Here is a 25113-nt window from a genome sequence, read left to right on the forward strand (position 1 = left end):
AAGGCGTTTAGTAACGGACTCCCTGGAAGGACATTAAAAAAGCCCTCATTTCGACACAACCAGCTCCCTACAAAGGAAACGCTGTCGGGCTGAAAATACCTACAGCAACAGGAAGAAGGACAAAGACAATACCTCAAGAGAGTGGGAAGGATGACACAAAGAAGTGTGTGCACACAAACGTGCATTTACTGGGAAGCTGTGCACAACGCTAACGTTAGTGGGAGGGCTCTTCTTCCTCAGAGATCTATCTGTGTCTCCACCCCATGGCTGAGAGGCTTTGAATATGCCCTATAGGAAGGATTTCGAGTATTGGGTGACACAGAGAGGGCAAGGGTTATATCAACCTTATGAAGCTCCGTGACTTCAGGGGAGTTGAGGTCATATAAAGAGACACAGAAAAAGGGAAAATAAGAGACAAAGAACACATTTGGAGCTCACGTATAACAACTTGGTTCATTTTGGTTTGTACTATGTTGGCAAGAAAAAAATCCTTTTAAAAAACAGAATCCAGGCTCCTCCATATTTTGGTGTACATATTATTTATTCAAAACCTTTAAACATTTGTATTCCTAAATCAAATACTTGCCAAATACAGGCTCCAATGTCTAAAATGAAATGCGTAACAATCTCCCTATTCGTTGTCCCTGTCCCCTGTGGTTGTTAATGGTCACCTTCTTATCTTTTAATTGGACGAAGTGCTCTTTTCTTCAGGACACTGCATAATAAGAGCGTTATTTAGAGGCCCTTAATTGACCTTCACACCTTTTCTATCATATCATGAGAACCATACCGCAGATGGCACTCTCCTTATTATTACACAGCAAAATTGCCGACCCAAAGTTAGGTAGTCACTGCCTGTGGGAGGAGAGAAAAGGGGAGAAGAGGAGGGGCCAATTTCCAATCAACGGCTAGCAGAGGAAAATAAGAAAAAGGACAAACGTTATCAATGACAACATGACCAAAATACTCATGTAACTGCATTACTGCCATTAGTGCAACTAGAGCTGTTGCTGTGTAAGACTGTGTAAGAGGTGTTGTACACAGGTGTACAGTTATTCACATGCTAGACTTCAAGATTCATACATGCCATAAGGCAAGAGTGCGGAAGAGAGGGAGAGAGAAATTGGAGAGGAATGAAAAGCAAAAGGCTGCACTAACATGGGGTGATTTACGTCAGAAGGAGAGTACATGACAACAAAGCTTTGTTTTTGTCTTTCACTTGGGGCGATGCCGTGCTGCGTCAGCCGGCGGCGGGCTAACACCTGCGGTGTTTCAGCAGGCTTGTAAAGGCAGAACTCATGACAAGGTTTGTCACAGGAAAGGAGCAGACTAATATTTCTGACAGATTCCTCAGTTCCATCATTTAAAAAAAGCAGAAGGCTTTGATGCTCGTGGAAGATACTAGGAAGTTTGGATTCTGGATTTCCACATGTAAATATGGTGTGTTTTCTTCCTCAAACCACCATTATTGTTATTTAGCTTTTGGTTAAAATTCGATTTTGATGGAAATGTTTAAGAATTACTGAGACGATGTGAAGCCATTAAATGTTTGAATGAAAGAGGACCTTCATAGCAAAGACAAAGCCTTATGCTATTACTTTTTTACTATTTTAATACTAAGCTGATGTGCAAATGGAAATACAGTTCTGCATGAAAAAAACAGCTTTTAAGGTTTTGGCTTAGTGGTAGAAATGAACCACAGAATGAGATTGATGTCCTCTAGGCAGTCTGAAGTGACCTTGTTATCGTCAAATATTGAAAAGTAGAGTCGTGTGTCATCTACAAAGCTATGACAAGTAGTGACAAGCACTTATCAGCCAAACATATTATCCCAACTCTATGTTGTACAGTAGTAGGTTTCTATTAGGACATGACTGAGAATCCATGGATCTGATGGATAAGCAAAAAAAGAATGAAGATTTTAATGATTGAGTTAAGAAGACAGAACTATCATTTTAATTTCCCCACTCCTGCTCTGGTACCAGCCCTGTATGCGTACGTACGTGGCCGGAGCGGGTCAGGCAAGATTAACTGCGGGGGATGTTAATTTAATTCCTCACACTCAGATTGATGTCAATTTTAATTGAATTAAAACAATGTGCACCCTGGCCTTCTTAAAATATAGGACAGCTGGTGAATAGTGATGAAGTGAGTTGGAGAATACTCAAGAGAAGAGGGGGGGGAGATTAGGGGAGATGAGATGAAGAGACAGAGACAGAGAGAGAGAAAGAGAGAGAGAGAGAGAGAGAGATTAGTCATTGATAGCGATAGTTAGACCTTAAACTAATGAGCCGTTCCCCCCTTACACTGGTCATTTCAAAAGTTAGCTGCTCAGTAACACCAGTAAAAAGGCCTGTGGACTCCTGTTGCAGTAGTATAACACACTGAATGTTGTGCTTTCACAGTGTTTGCAGGGCCCTCCATGGGTATGAATCATGTACACGCGTGTGTGTGTGAATACACAGGTGCATACGTGATTGTAGGTGGAATCAAGAAAAGTCAACTGCTGGAGTAACACTCATCTCAGGTGTGATTGTTATCACCGTCTCCCCGAGGACATCAGGCGGACTCTGAGTGTTTAGCGTGACCCCCCCCCCCCCTGCATTCACCCAAGAATGGAACACGTGGTCGAGAGCGAATTCATCTCATTTTGTCACCCGGCGACTCTTATCTCGGCCCACTCGTTCCTCTTCTCCCCGCTCCACCGCGATAAAATCGGCACTAATCCGTCGCCCTTCAGCCTGACGGGTGTGGGGAGGAGAACAGAAGCAGGCGGCGGGGATGTCCAGGTCCTCTCCGCTTGTGTCTCTGCTGGCCCGCAGCTTGGCCCCAGCTTGGCGACGACATCCACTGAGCTCAGATTACAGCCGGCGGGGGCAGGGTACAGGTCAAGCCAAAATAAAGAAATGAACGCGGAGAGACACTCACGCGTGCACACGATAACGCGGTAACATTTTATATGGTTGTGAATTGTCCATGTATCTGAAGGTGACCCTTCAGCACTGGAACGGCAAGGAGCCTTTTACTGCGATGAGGCCTGTGTCCTGTATCACCTCAGCTCCTTATTACACACACACCACACACACACACACATGTTGTCCTATCTTGAATGTGAGATTGCGAGGGCAATCGGGTTACAGGGAACCTTGATGGAAGATCCTTCAATCGGCTGTGTGCCGGAGATCCGCTCAGGTACAGTGAGCAGGGGGGCCCACGCCGAACAAAACACCCACAGCGGTCACGCATATCGTTTCCACGTGTTTCAACAGCTGTCCATTAAGCGTCTATCTCGAGCAGCGGCACCCTTGCACCCGGGGGATCTTCTACGAGGGCTCGGCATGAGTTAGATGATTCCTCACCTCCGCCTCCATTTCCTCCCGCCCTCCGCGCGGTGCCAAATGGTACATTTTACATCGGTCGTAACCTCAATCAGCGCGCTTTGCGGTTTTCATGCAGACAGACGTTCCGACAGTGAGGGGGAAGCCTTACAGGTAAAACGGGGCCGGAGATAGAGGCCCAGCGCCCGAGGCATCGATCAAACCAAACGACTCCATTACAGTAAGTCCAACGGAGGCGAACGGTAATGCGTGCTAAGATAAACACTGGGATAATAGTCTGTTTATAGTCCCGGACACACTGTTTCTGCTGGGAAACACCAGAAAAGCATACAGATACAGCGTGGCAGGAGCAGCAGGCTCTATCTTTTTCATTCTTTCTATCTATTCCCCTCTCTTTGCCGTTATCAGTCACTTTCCCTCCCTTGTTCTCTTTATCCGTTCTGTATAATATTTTTCTTCCTACGGAACGCAAAGGGAGCTGCATACAGCCGCTGAACGGTGGCTTTTTATCTGGTGTTATGCTATTGTAGCATTACCATCACAGAGCTGGAATGAGGCCCGGGAGAACCATGAGAATGGAACAGAAATGTTTCAGGTGTGCCACTAATAAACAGACGGGTATTGCGATAGACGCTGGTGGGGTTGCATACGTAAGCGTGGAGAAGACAACACACAGGCACGCAGCACATGGGAGTGAGGCTCATACGGGTCTGTACAGGTATCAATTAATCATAGCCCGGTGGTTTCAGTCGAGGCGTTGCTTCTCGTGTCTCGGATAATAGAACGGGGTAAACACAAGGGTAGACTAATCTGAGCGCGCGCTGTACTCCACAGAGGATCCGGGGAAATAGCGAACCCGCTGCGGCTATGAATCAATTATAAGAGTACACAAAAATGCACTCTCTTTACAGATGGGGGGGGGGGGGGGGGTTGAGGTGATGGTCTGTGGAGGGGAAAGAGAAAACAAAGTCTTTCCATCTGTTGATAATGGTGCTTTATTGTCGATGTAGCAGACATACGCTGCACAGTCTATACGAGTGCCGAGTCCACATGTTTAGAATTAGGTAAGGACATTTGTCCTCACCCTGACATAGATGGGAGGGAACATAACACGAGGCAAGAGGTCGCTGTTTCTTTTTACATTTCAATTAACCTGGGGAGCATCAGGACTCTTTATGGGGCTCCCGGATCAGCCTGATGTGGGTGAGCCACATATTTATTCCCATAGTTAACCTCCATTACAAGACTGACCCCAGTCCAGATAGCAGCTCCTCTCCAACTTCTAATGGAGGCGGTCAAACAGTGCAGCAGATTCAGAACAGCCGACAGACACACACACGCACACACAAACACAATTTGCAGCTAGGTCCAGTCAATGCAAAGGCCCTTGTGTATCAGTTAAGCTTAACTTGACTCCTTCCTCCTTACTGACCATCAAACTAACATTAGCTCTCGGAGCTCAGGCAAAGCTGGTTCTTTTATGCTTGGCCCCCAGGCCATGCCGGTCTCATCAGGATGTGATAAGATGAGAATAATCTCACGCCCACTTAAAGGAAATGAGCCCCATGCTCAAATTGAGGAAATCTAATTCCATCAGGACACTACAGCTTTGAAGAGAGGCGTGGCTGTAAGGCAAACGCATTACTTTTCTTTAAAAAGCGTATTCTCTGCATAGTCACAGGCTGTTCTGGTGGTAGCATGCTGGCTAATAAATATTTGATCTAGGGTCAGCCACACTCACTCAGTGTGTGACTCAATTCACAAGGGAACACTGTCGACTTTTGGAAAGTGTTAACGATTTAATGAGCTGCGACAAGAGAAACAATTGTGGGAACCCCACATCATCCTGCTGCATTAAAGCTGTAGAGCAACGCTGCCTGGATGTCAAATCAAATTACTTCTTCAACTTTGACGTCTTATTGACGTTTCATTAAGGCAAACATGCGTCAAGGTACCTCAGACAGTGTGTGGGTGTTTCAATGTGGGTATATACAGTATATGAGCATGCAAGCATTGCGTGAAGCAATAATCTACGGTTGGATTAATAAGATCAGTGAGAAAACAGAACAATAGGAAATAGGTTCATAGAAAAGGAAAAGAAAATCAAGAGCAAAATGACTTTTTTCCTCATTCTATTTCTGACTCACCCTTCACGGTGCTGATTTAACCGAAAAGCTTGTGGTTACCAGTGTCATATCCTCTATTGTTCTGGCTTTGATTGTTTAGTGAGGTTTATTGGATATTCACCGCGCATCGCCTACAAGCAACATGCAGGTCTCATGTATCGGAGTAAAGCGTCTCCCCCTTTACCGGTGCTACTTTCATTCTTTTTGTCTCGCTATTTGTCTTTCACCCCTCTCCTTCTCCCTGTCTGTATCATTAATGTGAACTGTGTAGATTTATAACTCAATAACATTTTTATGGTCCCTGTCATTATAGAACATTGAGGTCATAATGACAGGCTAACAAGTACAAGAAGATAAAGCAACCATGGGAATCATAGGCCACACATATAGAGGTTGGAGCAGACATTCACCCACATTAAATACATTAAATTTTTACACAGTGAATGTGCAAGAATTGTATATCTGCACATTTATAAAAAGAAAAGAATAAGGAAGCAACGTTTTTTTCATAGTGTGAATTGGACACTGAGGTGAGTGAGACTGAAAATCTCACACTGTATATAGTATTCAAAATTAACTCGGCATAGTATTGATCCAGATATACAAAATGTATATCTGGATCAATACTATGCTAAGTTAAAAATAATAAAAATAATTAGTAGCATCAAACAAACATACGTACTAGTATACGATGGGTTTTAGAGTAAGAAAGGAAAAGGAATAAGACAAAACAAATGTGATTTGACCTTTTCATCAACCCTACTCAGAGCGGTTGACCTGGCAGTGGTCGGATCTCCCAATGCCCACGTCTCACCCTGGAGTTCGCTCCCATTGAGGGGAAAGGAATGAATGCTTTTCGTTGTTACGCGCTCACCTCGCAGCTGTGCAAGGCAAAGATAGAGAGATAGAGAGAGAAAGAGAGAGAGAGAGAGAGAGAGAGAGAGAGAGAGAGAGAGAGAGAGAGAGAGAGAGAGAGAGAGAGAGAGAGAGAGAGAGAGAGAGTAGAGAAAGAGTGCAGTAAATCTCCTGACCTTGGTCCTGGCTCTTTAGCGCCCGGTGTGAAGGAGTTTAGCCTATAGCATTAAATATTTCAACACCGCTTGGTTGGCTGGGAAGTGCTGAGTTGGAATAAGGAAAAGGGGCCAAGCCGTAGCATTCAAACTCCCCCAGCAATTAGCACAGCAGCAGGACTTTGCTGCAGTCTTGTGTGTGTGTGTGTGTGTGTGTGTGTGTATGTGTTACCATCCGTTCCTTTTCTTCAAGCACCTGTGACTGCTACTCAATGGATTGCTCCAACATTAACACTTGAGCTTGCAAAATAGTGCCACCACACATACAAAAAGAGAGAGTGATCGTTACATCTTGTGCTTTTCATGAGGACTCACCAGTGACTGTGAGTTCAGTCGTCCTCCTCACCACGAAGCCACCAAACTGGACCTCACAGGTGTAATTCCCAATGTCATCTTCCTTTACCTCCTGGATAGACAGGATGTCTCTCTTCTGGATGATGCTGGCCCGCCACTGCTTCGGACGGCACTCCTGGGCATTAGAAAAGGACAGGCAGGTAAATTCAAACTGCTATCCATCATGCTTTTGGTGAGTCGCTGGAGAAGTGGAATTCAGAATGACTGGCAGGAGAAGGATGTGGAGGTAGTGTGTGCCACACTTGGCCGGGAATTAGACATTCTGGCCGTCCCTCTGCTTCATAATGAATCAGTTCCATTTCAAGAGGTCTGAGCTGGACACATAGGCTTCAGAACGTCACTGAGCACCAGGGGTATGAGGTGATGGTGATGCATAGAAACTCGACAAAGACCATCCTCATTATACTCTTCATCCGATCAGGATTTAATGCACTGAACTAAATATTTTCTGTGAGCGTGGTGGTTATATGTGTGTGCAGGCACAATGAGTGTCTCCGTGACACGGTCTTCTCTGCAGCCTCCCGGTGCTCCAGCAGCGACAACAACAGCTCGGCGGATTCTATTCCACTACTGCTCCCGGGCCACCTTCGAATTCAATCACCGTGGCTCTGCAGTGGTCCAAATAACTCCAGGTTCCAGCACTCCCAGTCATTACCCAGGCTGTAATTGAATTCTGGGGGAACCTAGAGGTCGAGCCCTGCCTGCTAATATCTACTGCGGATCTGCCTGTGATTAGTCCTTGTAGCCCTTCACCGGGTTGCACTCTGTTGTCCGCAGGCCTCGCCTGACCTGGGAAAAGCACGCTGAATAAAGATCACGGACGAAGAGCATTTGGAGGGCATGCAGTCATTCCGCGGGGAAGACAGTGACATCGCACAATTTCCTCCACATACAAGCTTTGGTGTTCATCACGGAAGCCGCCTCTGTGCCCGCCCTCTGCTTAAAATGGCCTCGCTCTCCTTAGACGACTCTCTGGAGTATTTCATCGCGATCATTAGCACCCATACAAAATTTGCATAAGTGATCTGGAATCACGTTTCCAGGAAGGCTTTTACACATAAACAGAAATGAGATGAAAACAAAGCAATGAACCATCAAGAATATTTCTCGGTTGTGTGATCACAAAGAAGATGATTTCCGGATTAATCCTCCCTAGCGCACAACAAATAACAGTATTCAAGACACGCGCACATAAAAAAATATGAATTAACCTTGAGGCAAGTAATGTAACGATACACAAACCACACGGCAGTAGAGATCAGTATAACCAAACACCCGTCAGAGTGCAAAGCCCACCTTGAACCAGGTGATGTCCGGCTCTTTGCCCAGTTCAACGTAGTCGTCGATGTCAGGGCAGAGGATGTCTTTGCTCTTGCTGAGCTCAGCCTTCTCGGTTCGTCTCATGTTGGAGTTGAAGCAGAGGTTTGTGTCGTTCTCCGCCACGGTCAGAGACATGGACACCTTCATGCAGTAAGTGGAGTTCCTGTGGGCCGAGAACAACAACATGATTCACCGTTGCTTGTCTCATACATAGGTCAAAATGTTACATTGGCAACATACATGGACACGTTTATGCTACACACACTCAAACATGTACACCTGTTAAGTTATTATGATCCTTCTCCATGCCTCCCGCCCTCCTCCTCCTCCCGTTTGTGCAATAACAACGTGTTCAGCAGCTTTACCGAGTCAATGACTCACAATCACGACCAATATTGGATATATGGGGGGAGTCGGCTGGGACGTGGGAATGCTAATCAGGGAACAGGCAAAGACAGAAAGGGCCTCGTGACATGAAGAGGTGGGGGGGGGAGCTGCTTGGTCATCCCAAAGTCCTGCTGCATGTCTCTCTCTCTCTTTCTCTCTCTCTCTAGCTGGTTATCTTCATTATTGTCATAATCATCATCATACATCGTAATAGCTGTATCATTTTAATCACTGCTGACACAATGAGTTTTGAGGGACTCCTTGAACATAGCGTGCTTCCATTGATACATTTGCGACGATATTTCCATAGAAATAGTCGACAGTGATGGAAAAGGCCCTGACACCAAAGGTCCAGTGCCTGGTGCTGCACAGAGACAATACGAGGCTGACGTCACATTAGTGGCATAGGTGGGTGGGTGAGGCAGGTGGTGGAACAGGGCTTTGTAAGTTAAAAGTAATTGAATCTAGATCTCGGTAGAGCTCTTCATGTCAGCTTGGAGTGGGATTGAGTCAGCAGGCAAGCAGCAGAGTTTTGGATGTACTGGAGTTTATTCAGGACTCAGGATAACATGCTATGAGGAAATGAAGAATGCTGTTGCATTAGTCGTTTGGGGAGACAATGGAAGCAATTATCAGAGTATTTATAAACGAGGAAAGAGGAGAAATAATGGCTGAGGCATTCCCTCGACTCTGTGCAGGGCCTCGCAACATGAAAAGGGTCATCTCCAAACTGCTGCCACAAAATTGAGCGCACACTGTAATCTGAAATGGATGTAATATCAGCAGTGGTCCACGCCAGTAAAAAAACCGTCCCAGACTAAAATTCTGCATGCTTTAATGAGGCATCTCTGTCTGCTTTTCTGTCCTCCAGCCTGGCTGTGATCGGACTCGTCCGTCATGCGGTCGATCGTGAAGCTGCGTGCACACCAGCCACACAAGCTTTCATTACATTACGTTTACGGCTCTCCAGATGCTCCCATTCACTGTAAATGACAGTGTTTCATATGATCTACTCAGGTTATGGAAGCAATAAGGGAGTCACCCCTCTCTTATAAACACCTCTGACCCCCTGGGAACATAAATCATATATGCAGGCACACATATACACACACACACACTTTAAAGACAAATGTGGCTATGTGCATTCGAGGAAGACAGGTAGAGATAGTGATGTGAAGAACAGAAGGAGAATATATGTATATATATATATATATATATATATATATACTGTACTTCCACAATCTAGGAGATGAATAAAGGGGCATCTAAAAAATGCTGTAAGAAGTAAAAGTAAGATGCAAGATATTGCAACAGAGCAATGCCCTCTTGGTGCGGATATCTAACATTATTGACTCGATGCCTCCCTACTGGAGGGAATAGAGTGGGAGAACACGGTGCTGTAGGCTTACAGAGCACACTTGGACAATATATTTGTCCGCAGAACAAATTGGACGAGGCAAACACACATTTATCAACACACATGGGGACACATTCATACACAGGCGGGAAAATTTGTTGGTTTAGCGGGTTGACAATCAGGGATGACCTCTGTCACACCACAGTGGTGCACCTGAGCTATCTAAGTCCCCGGGAGCCCAAAAGGCAACATCTTCACGTGTTAAATATCCACAGCAGGCCCCCTGTGGCATTGTGGGAAGGTGTCAGGGGTGGCCAGTGATTGATGGACAACTGGGGGTCGATGCACAGTCCTGTGGTGTCTTTCACGTCTGTCACATTCTATTTGAGAGTAGCTGCTTGGGATATTAGTCTGCGGCTCACGTAAGCCATAATTCTCTATTGTGCCCTGTGTTGGATAACCTAATCACGGGAAGCAAATACACATGGTTTCACCCTCTCCAGAACACAGACTCGTTACTAGAGCTATTATAAAATAATTTATCAGGTGAAATGCAGTGGGACTGTGGCTGTGTGAGAGGTAGTGAGAGGAAGACATATTGATGATATGGATCGCCGTTACAAGCCTTAAGTGAGATGGCATACAAAGGGAAGAGAGAAAGAGCACAGGGGTGAAAGAAGGGGACAGCACAAAGAGATTGCTATGGAAATGAAGTCACCTTCACATTAAAACTGGTGATTAGACTTCAATTTCCAGACAGAAAAGGACAAAGTTAACCAGATTCACACATTCATGCACCATTGGGTCCGAGTGAACCATCTGGAGGGCTTCAGCAAAGAGTTGAACTTAACACAGGGGAGTTTAGGTACATTTATAAAGAGTACACAACACGCCTGGAGCTACAGTGGACTATCCGATCATATATACAGTGGAGTCAGAAGCTATTAGGGCAGTGACACGTCTTTTGTTGTGTTGGCTTTTGTACTCAACCGCACTAGATTAGAAATGAAGCATGACTTTGCCTCTAAAGTGCTGACTATCAGCTTCAATGGGGTATAAATCAAGATAAAATTAAATTGTGATACAATAAAATCAAGGTAGTTGCTTCTACATTATTATGTATGTTAACATCGCTGCCACCAAATTGTCTGCAAGGTCGAGCTCTCGAGCTACAGGAGTCACAAGCATCTCAATCTTTCCAATTGTAATCGCAGTGCTTTAAATGTTTATTAATTATGAACTTGGCGAGTCTTGGTGTCGACATTATCTTCTCAAGGAACAATCCTTTCACATGCAGGATTAACGCTTGTATTAAAACAAGCACACGTTCGCATCAGCTGCGACCTCATACGTCCCTATCCACACGTGCATTCATTGACGCGCACACACACACACACGAACCATACATATTTGACCTGCCTCACAGATCGATAGCTGTAGCAGATTGCAACGACGCCTAACCAAGTGATTCATAAGTTGTAGGAGGGCGTGGCTCAAGTGTAGGGGGTGGGGAAAACCTTCAAAAAAGAAAAAAATAACTTGTGCGATGACACGTCCAAAGACAAACGATTTAGGGTTAAGGTTAGGGTTAGTAGACGTCATTGTAATGCCAGCCGTTGGTTTCTGGACCACCGTTTTGAAGTCTTGATTTCAGCAATTTCGCCATCGCCGTCTTTAATTACGGCCGTTGCCATAATGGTTTTTTTTTTCAACCAATCAACGGAAGTTAAAATATTTGGAATTAAAAGGAGTGACCTAGAAACACTGTCTACAGCTGGAAGTGACAGTATGGAAGTAAATCTGTGTCATCAGGTTTTGAAAGAAAAACGTGATTGAATTTCTAGCACTGAATATTTATGCATTGAAATGATGTATCTGAATGTTTTTCAACGTTAAAATACTGCAAAAAATTCAACCGCAAAATATTCAATGTTAAAATATTCAACTGCAACATCCGGGACATTATTGGACATGGCTACAATCCGGTCACCATGCTGCCGACATGCCGAAGTTGCATTGGGGTGCTCGCTCCTTTTGCTTGACGCACGCTCTGGATCTTGAATCTAGAATCGATTGCTCTTCTTTGAGGTCGCGGATGTTGTGGTTAATTCTTTGCAGTTTAATTTTTTGCGGTTGAATTTTTTGCGGTTGAATATTTTATCGTTGAATTTTTTGCAGTATTTTAATGTTGAAAAACATTCAGGTAAATAATTTCAATTGCAATATATAATATTATAATGCAATAATATATGCATATATATTCAGTGCTAGAAATTCAATTGCGTTCTTTCAAAACCCGATGACACAGATTTACTTCCATGTGACAGCGACTTGTCTCTTATAGATAAAGTAAAGCATTCTTTACTTTATAGGTATAATGAACCATAAAGTAAAGCATACTTTACTTTATGGTTCATTCTACTCCAAGATGATCATCATGCAGTATTGATGAAGAGTTAAAAAAATTGATTCAGATCACCAACCCGTGTTTACAGTGTTTACTGAGGAAATCCAAGTTAGAAGAAGGGTAATTTTTTCATAGACTTCATAGACTTAGAAATAATATAATATAAGGTCTGACTTATTTTTGTAATCGGAGGAGGCGCCTTGACAGAAGCGAGGTGGTCGCTTGGCGTGAACACATCTTTATGTAAGGTAAATTGAGAGTAAGCAACATCAGCTACTCAACATTCTGCACCTGGGTTACTTCATCTCTGGGTCAATAGGGTTTTGTAAAATGTCTGAACTAAAGACTGTGGTGAACACAAGCTTAAGGGGTTCTGACACTATGCTAGGATATAACATGTGAATCTGCACCACCCTGTTTCATGTGTAAAAAAAGGAGCAGTTTTTTTTATACTCCTGCAGATGTCATTGCAGTGTACATATGCTCATTCTGATAATCCATGAAATTCAATCGATTCTAATTTGCTTTTAATTTCATGTATAATTAATTTGATTTTCAAATACACTCAGAGGTGGCAGTTTTTTGGTTGCATTCCAGAAAAATCGAATACCAAATCAATCAGTCCTGCAGACGGCTGAATAAAGCCCACATTTAAACTCTTACTGTGCATTTACAATTTTTGATGTCAGAGAGGCGTTGATTGATTTAGTAATATGGTTGTAAAACATTTGTCCATCCCTCGGAATGTCAATGAGGGTTCTTTTATTGTTCATTGTCATATCAAGGTATACTGCATACTGAGTAAATTCTGAAGAAAAGAAAACTGTGTTTCCTCCCTCTCTTTGCCTTAAAAGAGTTTTAGGGTACAGTGTTGATGTCATATATGATAAATTAAAAGCTTACGCACAAAAAAAAAATTGATTTAATGCTCACAGGCAAATTTCTCGCAGTGTTCCGATTAAGGTATCTAAGAAGTTTGAGATGCCCCCCCGTCGCCCTTCAGCTCAATACGAGCAACAGGCACATAACAGCTAGGGGCGCTTTTGTAGCGCTCTACAGAGTGGAGGTATGCTCTCAATTTGAACATGAAAAAAGCCTTGTTTGAAGAAATTGTCAACAATCAAAGACAACATCACTTTACAATGAAATAGCACTGTTTGTGCCGGATTAGTCCCACAGAGTGCAGTAATGAATTGCAGTATAAGCAGTGGTATCATTGCAGACAAACACACTCCCCCGGTCACACTCAATGTATCCTGCAAGCCCCTCTGGGTCTTTAAGAGGCCTTTAACTGGGTTTATTAAAAACTTGCTGAAATGAGGAGCTTCAATGAGCCGTTTATTGAGGGATGTTCTCCGCTGTAAAGGTTAATAAGTTACTGCCACGTAATTATGCATCTTGTATTAGGAAGAGTCTCTCTGTAATGGTCCTCGACAGAATGAGTATGTGTGGGTGTTTGTGTTTGAATCTCTTTGTCTGTATATATCACTCGTCGCCAGATCTCATGGCTTATAACTGTGCATCACTATAAGATAAATAGTATGTTGAATCAATTACCAATCAAGTATGTGATGCCACTTATCTCTAGATACCACAACATTATTATCTTTACATGATTTAAAGGAATAGTAAAACTTTTTGGGACATATGCGTTTTTATGATAAAAATAAAATGCAAGTTTTTAGGTAATTTTTTTACAGCTTAAACACTAAATGCAAAGTGGTAGGTTTTAGTTTTGTCTGTAGGCTTGTTTTCGAATTTTGGAGAAATCCCGGCGAAGCAATTCCACCGGCCTGTAGCTTCAATGCTAACCAGCGTTATCTCCTACCGTAACACGCAGGAGTAGAGGCCCATGTCCTGGAGATCCGCAGGTCTGAACCATATGGCATCCTCCTCCTTGCTCATTCGCACGCCGTCGAAAGAGATTGGCTCTTCGAAGTCGCTGTGGCCCAGGCCTGAGCTGCGGTACCACATGAGGCTGAGGCCCACGCTCTGTGCCTGGCTGTAGTTGGCCCGGATGTAACCATAGAACAGAGCGCACTTCAGCCGCACCGGCTCACCCTGCAGCACCCGATACTTTAAGTAGTCCACGGACCAATCCGTGCAGCCGTCCACTACAGAGAAACAGAAAAAGCGGGTAGAAACATACATTAATACATCACCAGAGTGTTGTTTAAATGATGATTCAGAATGAATAAAATATAACGAAAGGAGAAAATATAACATTTACAGCAAAAACAATATCGAGATATCATGCATCTTCCAGTTACTTTACAATAATACTAGAGTGGAAGGAGGATAATCAGGTCATAAACCACCCACAATAATCCTCTTTTTTATTAAGTAGAAACTCACTTCAACAGCTTTATTAGTAATGAGACAGTAAGCTCTATAACAGTATGCAAGTCTGCATTTGGAAATAGTGTATATTGCATGGAATTCAAAATGTTTCGCTTTCGCTAGTGCAATTTCACTGTGCCATGCCTCACCTCCTCGCCCGCTATTTTAACGCTGCTCTCACATTTAGGACATGTGCCCCACCTTGGCCTCTGCAGAGACCGTTCAGATCCGCAATAGGTAAGCATCCAGTGTAAAATTTGGGAATGACCTGTCAGGCTCCTCCCAGTGCTGAGGCTGCACCACGGCCACAAAGCCAAAGATTGCAAGGCCACATCGTTAAATACAATGCGCCCTGAATGAGATTTTTTCCTTAGGCTCTTTGTCCCTCCGTATTTTGTCCTGAGCTAACAGGCAAGCTCAGCTGTGATTAGATTCTCTTAAGGACTGGACCGAGAGTTTGGCCTTCATGTCCAAATAGGTTAGTGTGCATACGGCAGTGAAACTAAAGCAGCTCATTTTACAGATAAAATCAAGTGCAATACATACGGAAACTGTACCTTGCTGCCTAAATTTGCACGATAACAAAGTAAGACAGAAGTGAAAAATTGTGAGGCAGAGCGCACAAGAGGTGAACAAACATCTCACAAAGATCAAGACACAGACGCGGGCCCTGACCAGGCACCCTGAACCTTTCTAGATTTGGCCGACAGATCATTCTCATTCCCAAGCTACCAGAGGTTCACCTATGGCCAGCCATCAGTCTGTTACGAATTAGCCACTGTTTGTGCATGTTTAACTAAGAGAGAGAGAGAGAGAGTGGTGATGGTGTGGTGAGATAAAGTAATACAAACCCTGCTGTGTGCTAGTCTGTGAGTGATAGAGAGCCTCACAGGGACAGCTATGCTTGTAATTAATACTCTTAATTACCAAGGAAGCAATGTGTGCGTGCGTGCCTGCGCGTTTGCATCAGCGTGCGTTGCCTATATGAACGGTTGTCTGCCTAATTATGTCTGTTAATTACCAGTAGGCTAAGCCGCAAATGTGTGTGTGCTTCCATATAAGTGTGAGAGAAAGTGTGTGCATGTGTGCAGGACTCAATGTGTGAAACGCTGTCTAATTATCATTCCTGATAATGAGAGCAGGGCCCCGTAGAGGCAAACAGGCACACATGTACTCTCATGTGTCTTCACATGCACACCTCACAACTTTAAACTTGATTTTACAACTGTGAGGCATTACCGGTAAACATTAGAGACGATTAAAGTACATGTTTTGGGGAATTGAGATTCTTCTTTCTTTGACTATTTAATCATTTGTTGAGAATTTGCTGAATTGGAGTTTGTCTGTCTGGTTTCTGCATGATAAAGGAACTGTTTCTGTATTTTACTGCCTTTGAGTGTTTTCCTTCTACTTATTGTTTGAACTAACCCCCACGCACACTTACAGCTACCTTTGAACACATCTAGGCTGTGCTTTATGCTCATCTCAGTGTGAGCACAGCCTCTATCATATGCCTCTTTGTTGCTCTGTTTGGTCGTTTCACACACACACGCACACACACGCCTCTTTGTTGACTTCAGGTGGCATACTTGTAATCAGTGTTGGGAAAGTTCACTTTCTACATGAACTAGTTCAAAGTTCAGTTCACAAATTTTAAAATGAACTAGTTCTGTTCATAGTTCAAACTTCAAAATATTTGAACTAAGTTCCAACCAGTTCAGTTCTTTTTCCATATGTTGCTGCAAGCTATTATTTTTCAAAAGTATTGCCACAGTCCATATAGAACCACAGACAGCAATTATTTTATCAGTTTTAACACTGAAGCTATGCATCAGATTTAATCTTCATATCCAATTTTGAATCCTTATCCAACCAGGGTTTACATTAGCATTGAGGGGACAGCATTTCCCCATTGCTGCTTTAATGTTGTTCAGGCACAACACTGCTTGTAATTGTATAGTAGCTGTTGTTAGTTTATAATATTGTAATATTAACAATATCATTGACTTTATTTGTATTTAGAAGTAAATTAACTATTATACTTTAAAAAGCAGATTTCTGTGATTAGTTAGTTTCTTGTGTGTTGTGGTAGCTGGATATTGTGGCCTGTAAATTAATTTGACCTTCACTGTTCCTTCTGAATGTGGAAAAGTAATTGGACATTTTGAGTGAATACCAGTTTTGAGACTTAATATAGTTTTGCTCTTCCTATGGTTAGCACCTTGTTGTCATTAATATATGTTGATGATATTGACATTAATCACTTTATTAATATCAATAATCATTTAGTTTCATACTTGCCAATAACCTCCCGATTTTTCCGGGAGACTCACGAATTTCAAAGCCCCTCCCGAAAATCTCCCGGATCGACCTTTCTCCCGAATTTCTCCCGATTTCCACCCTGACAACAATATTGCTACACCACCCGTCACTGGGCCCGCCGTTTCAGACCGAACAATAATAAAGGTTACACCTTGAAGTCAAGCGCGGCAATTAGAACGGAAAAAGATGAGGCTGTCGCTGCAAAGAAAACCGCTAGCACCCCCCATCAGTTGACCGCTTGAATATCTCCCGAATTCTGAGGTCTCAAGGTTGGCAAGTATGATCCCAACACATTAAAAAGTTGTCACAAGGCAAACACTAAATTATTACAAGTACACGGTTTCTCTCCTGATGTAACAGTGGGTTTCCATTGAAAGCAGCAGGTGAGTCCTCTGCTGTCTCTGCACATCAATCTGCTCATCAGCGGGGACAGCGGAGGCATACTTCAGCCTTTTCTTTATTCAGCCTCTATTGGATATGACCTCTGTCTCTTTCTCTCTCTCTCTCTCTCTCTCGCTCTATCACACTCTCCATTTATGCCCACAACAAAAACTGTTTATTCCAACGAGGTCGCATCCTGATTCAAAATGGAAGAACTGAAAGAAACACTTTATTCAGCCACGGAGCGCCTGTCAGTTTCTTTCACCATGCAGATTTGGACACTCGCGCTGTCCAAAAAATCTGCATGCACAGTGGTCGAAATAAACCAGGAGACCTTTCATTCATCACAGACCCCCAAATGGGAGTTGTTTAATGCGGTGGCCTTTTGTGGGGAGGAAACCATATTTATGTCTGAAACTCAAAACGGTTTTATCAACTCAATTAGAGGCTGACATTTCCCCACATCCCAACGCTGGGCAGGAAAATCAATGCTTTGCGCCATTGGAATACTACAAGCCTCAGATTCTCACTCTCCCTGTGCTCACTGCACACACACATCTACACACACAAATTCAGGATCCCTCCCTGCACCCCTGGGACAACACACCTTTAGCAGCGATTCTGTACAGCCACTCTCGGACAAGCCAAGTGTAAAGGATGTTTCCATATGGACACATTCCCACCCGGCTGCCTGTCAGACCGAGGGGAAATTGGCCTCTGCCCCGATGAGTCCTACCGCAGCCCGATAAGCTGCAGCGCTCCGTTACCGGCTGCTGCCCTGACACTGTGACATCACATGATGAACAGGGCAGAGGATTGGCTGGTGTAAGAGTGTGTGTCTGTCACAGAAACCGTACCACATTTAGTGTCGAGGCAGACCTGTCCGCCTCCCTGAGACATTAAACCAAAGCAATACACAAAGGACGCCTGGCTAGGATGAATTGACTCACACAAACAAGCGACCCGGCCCCTAAACACGCACAATCACCGAGCGCGGTACGCGTCCTTTCAGTCAGCTTCCACTTCTCTTTTCCCCCTATGATCAAAACCCCATTATTCTTTCAAATACGGTGCATCACTCAAGTGGGCCCAGCTTTCCTACTCCAATGCCTCCCCCCCTCTCTCATGGTGTCCTCAGTAGTCGGCCTCTCTTCTCTAATCACTACCTGTTTTCCTAATAAAGTGTAATGATGTGTACAGATGTCGGGTGGGGGGCAGGGCTCCTCACAGGCCAGGGACACATTCACTGATCAATATGTAGATAAAGACTCTTTAATAACTTTCTGTCTCTCTCATTTTCCGTCTTCCCCCCTCACCCACTCCGCTGTGGCCTCGATCTCTATCTTCTCCCATGGAGCCGACTAGCTTTAAAAACATTTGTTTTTTTAACAGCATGGTACTCTATGTATCTTTGGCCAGGGCTGACTATGTACTATCGATCTCCATGGTTTTCTCGCTACAATAGCGCAGGGCCTGTAGCTGACCCCTGAAGGTAATTGTGCAGAATCTATAGTAAACGGTTCACTGTGCAAGTAAACCCTGGAATAAGACAGAGGCACCACCCATTCCCTTCAGGAAATTACATTATGTGCTCCTGGGTTGCACCCTTTACTGATGTAAGTCTGTTCTGAGATGACATGAGACAATTTTATACGCAGAAAATTAATGGAAGCAAAACACGCTGGCATTCATTTTGAAATAAGATGAGGCACCTTTAACGATCTGTTTGAGTCAGCGGCTCGTTTACTGCCCATCTTTCCCTCTGTTGGTCCCTCTCTACTTTAGTCTCCAGATGAGATAATAATGGTTCGGCTTAGTTAACCACAACCTGATTCATAACCTGCAGTGTGGGATCACTACCACCCTCTCTGTGAATCACTGCCTTTAATCTCTTCAGCGTGCCCTGATATTAAGTCTTTCTTCCAAGCAAACACTTGCTGGCCTGAAATAGTAGGTCCTCTAACTTGGCTGAACTCTCCATGACTTTTAACTTTTTTCATCCACCTTTTTCAATTTTTTCAACTGAGTCAGTTGAAATTAAGAGCATTTCTCCCTCAGTCATAATCTACACCAACAGAAAGACGGTCTTAATTTCATGAAATTAAATGATTTATAAATATATCAAACATTCATGTTTTATTGGAGGATGATTGTGTATTAATGTTCTCTGCTTGTCTTTCCACTGCTAAGTAACTTGCTTTGAAACTTTTTAATCTCTCCCTCTGTGGTGTGCCACTTAATATTGCTCTGTCTGCAAATCATTCACTCTCACTGACAGTTAACCATTCCTCGTTTATATGTAAATGTGTAGCAGCACTGATAATTTCTCTTTAAAGATCGTGGAAAACTACCTTTGCTATCCATCCGAAAAATGTTGGACAAGGAAATGCTTCTGTCATTGCTGGATAACTAATATAGTCATGTAAGTATGGATTTTATTTCAAACAATACAATACTCTTATAATCATCTTATTCATCACACTCTCTCCCTGCAACTTTTGTTTGCTTCATACTATTGATTGTTAGTTGGCGTTGAATGAAGGGATAACGCTCACTTATTGCTGTTTTTATTGTACGTAATGTAACAAATAACAAAGCTCTCCTTAAAGCATTCACACCAACCGCTGCATGGATGCACCAAATTACTTACAATGTCACAGCTTTAATGTCTCCAGGCTTCCAAGTTGGCCAAATGAATGGAAAGGTATACACGCAAAAGATGCAGATAATCAAACAAAGATGGAGACAGGTGGAACAGCGATGAAGTGGGAGGTGGTGGCTGTGTTTGCAAAGTAAACATGCAGAGTGTCTGCCAGGCCTGCTGACCCACAGCGACCCACAAACACAATCCCACCTGAGCCGCCCAGTGCCAGACCTGGATTATGACCCCCTGCTACCGGCATTCTATCCAAAATCTGGCTGCTTGTTCTGATTGTTCAACAAAGTGTGTAGTGCATTGTGTCACGGTTTGGTTCTGCTTCCTGTTTTATTTTGTAGTTTCATGTCTCTTGTGTCCCTGGGTTAGCTTCACTTCCTGCCTTGTCCTGTGATTGCCTGATTGTTTCCACCTGTGTCCAATCACCTGCACCTCCCTAGTGTATTTAAGCCCTGTGTGCCTATTGTCCCCTGTCGCGTCATTATCTATGTCTACCCGTTGTTGGTGCACGTCTCCTGCCTTTGTTTTGGAAAAATTAAAGAGCACTTACTAGAAGACCCTGTGTCTGAGTCCTCCCTGCGCACCAGCAGCCACCTTGTGACACGTTGTGTATTTTGTTTGTGAAGAGTTTCATTTTTACTTGATGGCACCTTCTCCTCATAACTCACAGAAATGCAGTTATTTGCAGAGCTTTCACTGTTTTGCCCCAGAGATTTTCCAACAGTGGGGCGCATTTCTTGAGGGAATTAGAAAATAGAATGAGGCAAAGATGCCGAGTACGATGAAGAGACAGGTGTGTGCTGGTGCGATTCAACAATGGGAAATAAGTTACTATAGTTCAGCTGGCTGATTGGGCCCCCTTATCTACACGGTCTGCAGCTGAACACAGTTTATGGAGGCAATTAATGCATTCTAAATAGATATGTCAAAAGCCTACACTGACCTACTTCAGAGCCATAAAACACAATGTAATTTACACGCCATCTGTCTATTGTGAATAAACGTCCATGAACATATTTGCTTGCTCTAGTGTTTGGCAGTCATGCAGAAAATGAAAAAAAACACATAACCAGATCAAAGACAAAGAATAGCCGATGACTCTCTGAAGGTTTCCGATAAATTGAGGCCATTAATTAATTCCCATTAGGTTTTGCTCAGAAAATATATTCTGGACATACTTATTCATCTCTCCCCAACAGTGTGAAAAGTCATCCTACTATATGTGAATTAAATCAGAGCCTCTTATTCGCTGTATCTTGCTTTATTAATGTTCATTCCTGCCGTTATTTGTAGTGCAGATACCGTAAATTGTGCTCTAATGGAGAGCAGAGTTACATAAAACTCCTGAAACACTGGCTGAGGATCACAGAAGAATACAGCAACAAGAGGGAAATGAGGGAAATCTAATTTGTGGCAGTGGATGTTGATATTTGCATACATATTGGAGTAATTTTAAAGGCAACAAGAAGCTTTTGGAGATAAACCAAAAACAATACCTTAAAATGAAGCAAATCCTCAGCAATGATATTCGCCCCACAGAATGTAAGCAGGTGTTCAGAAGGAAACTGCAGGTAAATGCATTTGAGACTTAAATAAGTAAAACAAATCTAAACGGGATGGAATCCGCAAACCTACACTTTCCACAATCCACGCAAAAGTAGTTCATAGGTAAATCATAGAAACTTTCAAGTTTGCATGAAGGTGATAGTTCTATTGTTTCATATGGAAACCAGGGTGCGTTTGTTGCCCTTGACCAAGTTCAGCATCGCTCACTCAGAGCCTTTTAATAACTCTCCAATTGACTTCAAATTAACCAGAACCCGTTATAGAACAGAAATGTCCCCTGTTGTGGGAGAAAGGGTGTCACTGAGACAGTAGCTTTTTGACTTGACTCTCCCTCTCTCTCCCTTGCTCATCCTTTCTTCCTTTCTCTTGTGATAAAGGGCCCTTCTTGAAGGAGAACAGAAAGCTTGTCAGGATTTGGCCAGCTGGAGAAAGTCATTTGAGGCCCAAATTGATGCACTCTCAATAGTATCTCTCAATAGTATCTCTCAAATAGCGTGGGCAGCATAGAGGGAGCCGTGGTAGACCGGGACATTGCTGCGTGTAAATGGTTCTTTATTTTATAGGCGAAGTCGGGAAATGAGCAGCACCGTTCACGGCTGTTGATGCTGCAGCGGGGAGGACGGCCACGCGTAAAATGAGACACCAAGATACTGGAGCCTCTTATATATCTCAACAACTAAAACATCCACGGCTCTCCTACATCGTGTGCAGTTTACTGGTAATGGAAACACATGCAAATAAAGTCCCTATACGTTATAAAGTCAAGGCTGTGTGTGAACACCATCCATCATGCTGACCGGGTGGGGGCAGGCCACATACACACAAACCCGCATGCTGTATCACTGGCTGAGCTGAGCCTCTTGGACCGTGACTGGGAAGAAAGGCCTGAAGGGGGAGAAGCATTTCAAATCACAACATAGCCGAATGGAAAGTGTGTGTGTGTGTGTTTGTGTGTGATCATGTGAGGGAATCTCTGTGTCCGTCTATACAGGTGTCAATCTGCTGTGTGGTATTAAAATGCAAGTGATTTCTCCTAAATCGGCTATTGTGTGTGTGTGTGTGTGTGTGTAGGTGTGTGCATGCGCGCTGGTGTTCTCCATTGTGCAGCTGTGATGCAGGAGATTCAGGCTGAGCTGTCACTCGGCTAATCTGCCCCGGTGGAAGTACGGCTTGGAAAATGTCATCTGAACATTCTGAATTTTGTTTACACTCGCTGCAGGTTGCATCGCTTCTAATTTGACAAGTCATTATCACCCGTGCTCCTCTTCCCTCTCGCAGCCGGAAACACACAAATAAAGAGGGATGGGGGAGAGGGAGAAGGGAAAGGGAGAAGGGGGCGAAGAAGACAAAACAAGGGAATTACATTCCTCTCACAGACACGCAATTGTGCTCACAATAGTCAGGTTTTCCAAAAGGCTGAAATGGGTGGATTATTGTGGCTTTTTATCCACTTACAGAGGCTATTCTAATTCAGTCAATTCTGTAAAATTCACATCTTTCAAAAAGTTATTCCCGAAGGCCCGCTTACATTTATATGAAAGAAAAACTAGACTTTATGCATTGTGAACCCTCAGGACTCAAATTACGTCACCTGGTAAGTGGCTGAGTGTGGTTTAGTCTGTGAGGGCTTTAAATGGTGTAAATATGAATGGGACAGCACTTTGCTGCAACATATCACGTTACCCAGACAACGTGAAAAATAATTTTACTTTTTACTTTACTTTTTAGTTCTACTCTCTCATTTGAACGTCTTTTAGGCTAAAATGAGAGGTCATTTTATATAGTGTTTTTTTTTTGTTGTAAAACCCTTTCCCCCATGGTAACACTGTGTCACGGTTTGGCTTCGCTTCCTGTTTTAGTTTGAAGTTTCATGTCTCTTGTGGTCCTGGGTTAACTTCACTTCCTGCCTTGTCTTGTGATTGCGTGATTGTCTCCACCTGTGTCCAATCACCTGCACCCCCCTTGTGTATTTAAGCCCTGTGTGCCTGTTGTCCCCTGTCGCGTCATTGTCTATATGTCCCTCGTCGTTGGAGCACGTTATTGGTTTTGTTTTGTGGAATAAAGAGCACTTTGGATGGAAGAAACTCTGCGCCTGAGTCCTCACTACATCCTGCCCCAGCGCGAGCGTGACACACTGATAACCAATTGTTCAGGTAACGGCCGCTGTCATTGTACGAAGTGATCGACGTTCGAGTGCTTGCTGTGACTTTATTTACGTGACTGTCCTGAGGTCCAAACTTCTCCATAAAATCTGCTCGGTAAAAGAACCATACAGACTCAGGCACTCAGTGAAAAGACTGCATTGATGAAACTAGACAATCCAACACCCCCCTCCGTTCTGATAGAATATATAAAAAGAAAAATACTTCTTGTGGGCCGTAGGGTTTTTTTTATCCTCTGGGCTTATTTCTTGTGACCTCTATTACCAGAAGTATAACTTACAGTCGGGTGGGAAAACTCCAAGATTCACAATCTAACTGCACACACAGGAAATGGGATCTCAGGTAAACGCTCCCACCCCTAATGGTTAAGATTGGTCTATCCATGGTGCTGAACAGTATAACATGGGCATTACATGTGTTTATGTGGCATAGCTTTTCTTGGCTGTCAGGGTCTGTTGTAGATGAATCAGTATGTTACTTTGGTATTTACCTTATTTCAGAAGACATTGGGATCATTTATGTATTTATCACATTAAGCATCTCAGTCGTACTGAATATTGTCTCCATTAGAAAACTTGAGAGAGAGAGAATTGCTAATAGGTGCATTTGTTTATTTTGTCTCTGCCATCTGTCTGTCTTATATTTTATTGTGCTTGTTACATTTTTAAAAAGCAAATGTGGGTGTTGTGACTATTAGAGGCAAAGTGAAATAAGCCCCTTTAACTGTCATTGAACTGTTTTTTTCTTCTCTACCCTGACCTCTAAAACAAATTATAAGAGGAAATCTGTTTCTCAAAAGCAAAATTGAAATAAATAGCTGAAATCATGGCCATGGTTAAATAATAAATGTGATGCTAAATCGAGGGGATGGCAGGAGAATTGACAGTGAGCGAGAGGCCGGGCGAGGGACGGACGCAGTGACCCATCCCGTCCATCCAGTCAGTAAAGGGATATCTGCAGCGAGCGGCCGGAGACGTTAATGACACTACTGCGCTGGGCTTTTACGCATGCACCATGCCCATGACCATACACACACTGTTCTATGGATTTTGATTCAAACATGTCTTCACTTGTACTGTCGTATGGTGAGAGTGAGGTCTATTCACCATGATGGTGGTTATTGACAGAGCCCGGCTTGGAGTATCGCAGGGGTTCCGACGCCAAATGCACAAATTGATTTCCTTATTCACTGCCTCGTTGCTTCTCAGTTTTGTCCACTTTCGCTTGTTGTTGTTGAGGTGCTGACGGGGCGGGTGAATCTACAGTACGATGCCCCCGCTGTGGTTTACCTCCATGGGTTTCTTTCCATGACACCTTTCCAACTCAT

At 43.5% G+C, this 25113-nt stretch overlaps 1 protein-coding gene across 5 annotated transcripts in view; it reads right to left on the reverse strand.

Moving 5' to 3' along the window:
- The window catches only part of il1rapl1a (interleukin 1 receptor accessory protein-like 1a), a 155868-nt gene that overhangs the window by 67280 nt on the left and 63475 nt on the right, over window positions 1-25113 (reverse strand). For all 5 annotated transcript variants that reach the window (XM_037488355.2, XM_037488353.2, XM_037488357.2 and 2 more), the window contains exons 3-5: window positions 14188-14473; window positions 8185-8371; window positions 6850-7003 (exon numbers count right to left, since the gene is read on the reverse strand). In XM_037488355.2, the coding sequence (XP_037344252.1) occupies window positions 6850-7003; window positions 8185-8371; window positions 14188-14473 (627 nt within the window). The remainder of the gene's footprint in view (window positions 1-6849; window positions 7004-8184; window positions 8372-14187; window positions 14474-25113) is intronic.

This window comes from Pungitius pungitius, chromosome 10, assembly GCF_949316345.1.
Source record: "Pungitius pungitius chromosome 10, fPunPun2.1, whole genome shotgun sequence".
NCBI classification, from domain to species: Eukaryota; Metazoa; Chordata; class Actinopteri; order Perciformes; family Gasterosteidae; genus Pungitius; species Pungitius pungitius.